The sequence below is a fragment of the Micromesistius poutassou genome, assembly GCF_964030765.1.
Source record: "Micromesistius poutassou genome assembly, chromosome: 10".
In the NCBI taxonomy this organism is placed as follows: domain Eukaryota; kingdom Metazoa; phylum Chordata; class Actinopteri; order Gadiformes; family Gadidae; genus Micromesistius; species Micromesistius poutassou.
The window spans coordinates 5425933-5432591 of NC_140280.1; the positions used below are offsets into that span (position 1 = coordinate 5425933).

At 56.1% G+C, this 6659-nt stretch overlaps 1 protein-coding gene across 1 annotated transcript in view; it reads right to left on the reverse strand.

Moving 5' to 3' along the window:
* The window catches only part of smg6 (SMG6 nonsense mediated mRNA decay factor), a gene marked incomplete at its 5' end in the record, with an annotated part of 13135 nt that extends 6832 nt beyond the window's left edge, over positions 1–6303 (reverse strand). The window contains 7 exons of the mRNA XM_084473681.1: positions 581–691; positions 954–1032; positions 1238–1344; positions 1908–2018; positions 2196–2388; positions 2831–5426; positions 6219–6303. Of these exons, the coding sequence (XP_084329807.1) occupies positions 581–691; positions 954–1032; positions 1238–1344; positions 1908–2018; positions 2196–2388; positions 2831–5426; positions 6219–6303 (3282 nt within the window). The remainder of the gene's footprint in view (positions 1–580; positions 692–953; positions 1033–1237; positions 1345–1907; positions 2019–2195; positions 2389–2830; positions 5427–6218) is intronic.
* Between the last annotated feature and the right edge of the window lie 356 nt (positions 6304–6659).

Below are 6659 nucleotides of genomic sequence, written 5' to 3' on the forward strand. Positions count from 1 at the left end.
GTAGTAGCAGTATTGTATCGTTAGTATTGTATTCCACAAACGAATAAAGAGCCAATCCTGTGTACGCTTTGTTTTCTAATCTGATAATCTTTGGTCTGCACTCTGTTTCATCATTTCCTGTTCTCATGTTTTGGATTACTGGCACCAGACTAGTGCCACCCGATGTTACGGAGCAGTAGTCTTTGCGGTGTGTTTCAATGCAACTTTTCGGCCGAACAGATCAGACGAGAGGCAACGCAGTGGTCGGATAAAGGAGGTTGGCCGTTGGTTTGAGTCTGGGCGGTGTGTGGGCCCCTTAACGGGTTGTCTGTTGTTTGTCTGGATTCACAGCCTGTTTCTTAATATGTTGTCTGAGTGATGAAGACGTTTCAGTTGATTGTGTTTCGTCTATTTGCATGTTTGTTAAGTGTGTTGATTCCTCCGTGGCGCCGTACTATTCAGATATGGTATAAACTAGTGTATGAAATCTACAGCCTATAGAATGTCTTAACGGTATATCTTGTGGCCAAGCTTCATTAAGAGTGTGTGTGTGTGTGTGTGTGTGTGTGTGTGTGTGTGTGTGTGTGTGTGTGTGTGAGACCTTGCGTCTGGCCTCCTCAAACAGGCTCATCAGGCTCTCCTTGGCTGTGAGGATGGGGTTGGACACAGCCAGGCTGCGCATGTAGTAATACACAGCATCCAGCTTCCGCTTCTGAGACACAGGAGGAATGGAACCAAACAGAGGAGAGGGGTTCATTACAGGGGAGGGATGGAACCAAACAGAGGGGTTTATTTAATTTGATAGCGAATCCCTTTGCCGGTTTGATTGTTGTAATGTTATCGTTTTATTTAATTGGACTGTCTCGTTAAAGGTTCCAGGGCTTTGATGGGGAATGTTTGAGCTGTGGGAAAATGGGGCAGAACCAAACAAGGCAGAGGTGAACTCTGACCCCGGTGACCCCGGTGACCCCTACCGTGTAGACGGCCAGCAGGGCCAGCTGGTTGTAGGGCCGTCCGTTCTTCGGGGCGATCTGCTGGGCCCGCAGGTACCAGCTGGAGAGCAACCAATCAGAAACAATCAATCAACCTCCACATTGGACAAATATCATCCAGTGATCTTCAAGGGTTTTGATGTGTTAATACTCTATGGTAGGTAGCACATTAGCTTAGCACACGGCTTAGATTAAGATAAGTAAAGACGGCCGACTGACCTGCGGGCCTTACCTTAGATTAAGATAAGTAAAGATGGAGGACTGACCTGCGGGCCTTGCCGTAGTTGGCGGAGTCGCTGGTCTGCTCCCGGTACCGGGCGATGTCTCCCTGGCAGATCATGTAGCGCTGAGCGCTGAGCAGAGCATACTTCACCTGGAGAGAGACCAGGGGAACACAGACCAGGTGAACAGAGACACACAGAGACCAGGGGAACACAGACCAGGTGAACAGAGACACACAGAGACCAGGGGAACACAGACCAGGTGAACAGAGACACACAGAGACCAGGGGAACACAGACCAGGTGAACAGAGACACACAGAGACCAGGGGAACACAGACCAGGTGAACACAGACCGGGTGAACACAGACCGGGTGAACAGAGAGACCAGGTAAACACAGACCAGGTGAACACAGACCAGGGGAACACAGACCAGGGGAACACAGACCGGGTGAACAGAGACCAGGTAAACACAGACCAGGTGAACAGAGACCAGGTGAACAGAGAGACCAGGTAAACACAGACCAGGTGAACAGAGACCCGCCAGGAGCAGGTTCATGTTAGCATGCTATACATGTGCCGTGTTTCACTTCAGATTTCAAGACTTACTAATGTCACAGTGAATACATATGGTCACCCCAACCCTTGTTGTCGGTTCAGGTACAAGCATTGAACCCCAGTGCACCCTGGGTAATGCAGTCCCCTTGGTGTGCGTACCGTTTTGCGTAGAGGACGCGCTCTGATGGCCACGCCATCCATGTAGTCCTCCAGATTGAAGTGAAACGCCGTCTGCAGCTTCTGGAGCAGAGCGTCGAAGAACACAGCCCCCTGTCACACACACACACATACACACACACACACAGTGTTGAATCGCCGCATCTCAAAATTAAGTGATAGTTTGTCACAAATAAAGATAAGGAAGGTCCTCCTGATGATAATCTAACCCCTGATATACAGTATATATAGATATATTTATATATCTATATCTATATATGGTGTCCCCACCTGGTGGAGCAGTGCCAGCAGCAGGCTCCTGATGCCGGGGGCCTGCTCGCCGCCCGCCTCCTTGAGGTGCAGACGGAAGCGCTCGATGACCTGGTGGTAGACGTTCTTCCACAGGGCCTGGTCCACGCTCTGCTGGTCGGCAAACTCTATGTCCGTCAGGATGACCTGCTGGTACACGGACAGCAGCTCCAACCTGGAGGAGGAGGAGGAGACACACAGGAAGGAGGAGGAGGAGGAGGAGAGGGACGGGGACACACAGTGAGGAGGAGGAGAGGGCCATAGGTCAGTGGAAGGGTCTCCGCTGACACTAAAGCAGTAGCACAGACTGATCAGAGATAAGCTTTAGGTTCATACTGTCCCTCAGCCATATTTAAATACGTTCTAACCACTTGTGATATTTGAATGGTTAAACATCTCCATTCAATAGCAGCGTTGGTTGGGCTATAAACTACATGGTAACACCATGATGGTGGTGGTGTCATCATTCTAAACTACATGATAACACCATGATGGTGGTGGGTTATAAACTTCATGATAACACCACGATGGTGGGGCTCTGGTTCCACAGGGGCCTGGTTCAGAGCCTGGCTCCACAGGGAACCAGGGGCCTGGTCCTGAGCCGCTCCAGGCCTCACCTGAGCTTGGCCATGCGCTCCAGCCCCTCGGCGCTCAGGTTGTCCCGGGACAGGAGGTTGTTGATCTGTAGCTCCTGGGCGTCCGCTCCTCTCAGCATGCGGCCCAGCTCGCCCCGGTTCTGCTGCTCCACCTCCTCGGGCGTGGCTCCTCCCCCCCCGGCCCCCAGCTGGGCGTAGCCGTGGGGCCGATATCCCCCGGGAGGGGGGTACAGGCCGTTAGTGGGGCCCCCATAGTAGGGTGGGCTCACGTGGTAGGGGTACGGGTAACGCTGCGCCGTGCCGGCCCCCGGGGCGTGGGGGCCACCCGGGGGCCCGGCGTACCCGTAGGGGTTGTCCGAGGTCTGGAACTTGTAGTAGGCGGCGGCGGCGGCCTGCTGGCTCGGGAAGCCCTCCCCCTGGAAGACGGGCGGGCTCCCAGCCACCTCGTCGTCCGTGTCCAAGAAGTGCAGCGGCCCGTAGCCGCCGCCCGTCTGCAGGTACATGGGCGGCTGCAGGGGGCCGTGCTGGGGGGCCCGCTGCAGGGCCGGCTTCTGCTCTGGGTTGTTGGGGTCCCAGAGCCGCCTGGTGCCACCGCCGCGGCCCCCCCTGCCCCGGCCCACCGCCGCCCCTCTGGCCCCCCCGAACAGGAGCCGGGGCCCGGGCTGCGGGCCCCCAGAGAGGTCCGTGTGGGCGGGGAGAACCAGGATGCCCCGGCCCCTCCCGCGTGGCAACGAGCCCGGCGGCCGCTGGGGGCCGGCGTCGCTCTGGGGCGGGGCGGAGCGGGCTGCGCCGGGGGAGGGCTGGTCCAGGGACACACGCAGGATGCCCCGCCCGCCCTCCCTCAGCGGCCTCGGCCTGTGACTCTCCTCTCTCGGCCTCTCCCCTCCCCTCTCCCTCTCCCCTCCTCGCTCTCGCTCCCTCTCCCCTCCCCGCTCCCTCTCCCCTCCTCGCTCTCTCTCCCCTCCTCGCTCCCTCTCCCCTCCTCGCTCTCTCTCCCCTCCTCGCTCCCTCTCCCTCTCCCCTCCTCTGTCCCTCTCCCTCTCCCCTCCTCGCTCCCTCTCCCTCTCCCCTCCTCGCTCCCTCTCCCTCTCCCCTTCTCTGTCCCTCTCCCCCCCGTCCCTCCTCCCACTCCGTCTGTCCTTCGCGGGAGCGCTCGTGTCACTGCCCTCAGGCGATTCGGTGGACGACTGCCCGTTGACGGCCCAGCTGTGGCTGTTCCTGTCCCTCCTTCCCTCCGCCTGCTCCCGGCGCCCCGCCCCCGGCCGCGGGAACGCCGTCCTCTGGCCGCTCCTCCCCCCGCCGGAGGGGTCGAAGCTGGTGGCGCTGCTGGCCGAGCTGCTGCTGTAGGTGCGGTCTCGGGAGCGCCGGATCTCCGACTTTGAGTAGCGCTTGGAGGACGAGGGGTTTTTGGCGTTGGGTTTGTTTCTCGCGCTGCTCGCTGCCGGGGCCCGCTCTAGTCTGCCGCCGCCAGCGTCTCTCTCCTGGTCGGGGGCCCGGCTGGTGCTGCTGTTGTTGTCGGGTTTATCGGCCCCTTTCCGGTTGTCCCGGGTCCGGTTGTTGTCTCTTCCCTTGGCCGGCTGGCGGGTTTCCTGGCCTCGACTGCCATCTGATGCCCGCCTGTTGGTCTCTTCTGGACCAGGGTCACTCTTCCCCTCGCTCTTTCCTCCTCCACCACTCTCTGCTACTCTCCCAGACTCGGGGAGAGCGTCCTTCTCCCTCTCGCCTCCTCTCCTCCTCCGGTTTCCTCGCTCCCTCTTCTTCTCGGGGGTCTCTCCTTCTCCTTGGGCTTTCTTATTCTCCTCAGAGACCTTTGCTCTTTGGCGTCCGGCCTCCATGTCCTCCTTCCCGGCTGCTCCTTCTTCCTTCTCCTTCAAGCTGAGCTTCCCCACCTTGTTGGCGAGAGCCTCTGGCACTGGCTCGGCCGTGGGGAGCGATGGAGGTCTGTCCGCATCCCTCCGGGCCTTCTTTCTGTTCTTGTCGTTAGGTCTGTCTCTGGTCGGCTTTCCATCGTTCCCCTTGTTCTCTTCCCCTCCTTCCTCATGTGGGGCCGTGTGTTTGCCTCCTGCCCCGGCCCGGGCGTGGTTCTGGGGTGGGGCCTCGGCCTGTGGAGGGATGCTCTCAGGTGGCGGTCTGGCTGGCTCTCTGTCTGCGTCCGGCTCCTTCTCCTGGGCACTCCGCCGGCTCCCGGGCCGGTAGAACTGCTGATCCGGTTTCCGCGCCTTCCGGCTCAGGTGAGCGGCGCCGGCGGACTCTTGGAGTTCTTCCTGCATTTCAGCGAAGTCGTTTCCGGGAGCTTCTTCTTTGGCGGACGGGGGACGTGCGACACTGACCACGACCGCCTTCCTGCAGCTCTGCTTGTTGCCACCGTGGCCCCTTGGGCGGGCTCCGTGTTTCTGGCCCTCCGAGAACTTATCAGGAACCATCTTGTTGTCAGACTGGGGTGAGCTCACGTTCTCCTGTGAACCACAGAGACTCGGGGGGGCGTTCTCTCCCTCACTGTCAGGGCCAGGCTTTACTGGTCCAGCCATTGGCTGGTAGATGTTGAGCTGAGGGCGCTTTGCCTCACGCTTCTTCTTCTGCTGCTGCTGCTGTCCCCGGGGCTGCTGGGGATCTTCTGCTGGAACACACAGAGAGAAGATAAGAAAGTGAGCCAATAATATTATATTAGCACCCAAGAGTCTCAACACACAAGTAATTGACTTGAAATTATCTTTTCATTTTCAAAGCGGTAAACTGACTGACCTTTATTTTGCAGGCCAACTACTACAAATCCCCGGGAAATCATGCTGCTGGTTCATAATATTGCACGTAGGATGTGCAGCCGGCTTGTATTAACGTTGAGCACCAGATTCCCATATGCTATATGAGATGCTTTATAAGGAGTGATGAATCAGTCAGTGATAAATGTGTTATTATACTGGTGTATTATACTGGTGTGGTGGTACTAGTGTGGTTATACTGGTGTGATTATACTGGTGTGATTATACTGGTGTGATCATACTGGTGTATTATACTGGTGTATTATACTGGTGTATTATACTGGTCTTATCATACCGGTTTTATCATACTGGTGTTATTATACTGGTCTTATTGTATTGGTGTTGTTGGTAATTCCAACACCGCAGAACTTTACTTGAGTCAAACCCTTCATGAGCCATATAACATGTATGGGTTCCTTTAACACACGCTGTGGTTCTCTCGGATCACGGGATCATAGTTGTTATTAGTACAGAACAAATGTAATGTCAGAGATTAAGTTATTATTCAAACATAAACAAGGCGGGAGCAGAGAGTAGCTAGCCTGGGAGCTACTGGCTAACCAGAACCGAACGTTGACCCAGACTGCGTCCTGGTCGAGAGCCGCTGCGCTGCTTTCAGCTTTACTTAAAAATCGATTATCTGGTCTTACCGGTGCGACCGATATCGATCAAAGTTGACGCTTCGGCTCGGAGCTCCGCGGCTGAGATTCGAACTCGGTCAACTTCCTCCGCCATTTTGGATTTCAACAAAACAAACAACATTCTGTACGGCGGCCGAACGAGTTCAAAACTACAGAGAGAAAACAGGCTGTAGCTCCTCCACTCACCGCCGGGGGGCAGGGTTCGCTCATGGGTTCTCTACGGCGGCCGAACGAGTTCAAAATAATAGAGAGAATCGGGCTGCAGCTCCACCACTCACCGCCGGGGGGCAGGGTTCAGTCGCTTCCTCATTTACATTCTTTGACATCCAACGACTGCAACTTTTTTCCATGAAAATAAAAAACAATGAACAATTAGGAATGTAAGGAGTAGTCATACTGTGGGAGTTAAAACAGAGAGGCAGAGAAAAAACCCTCTTCGTATTTTACCTT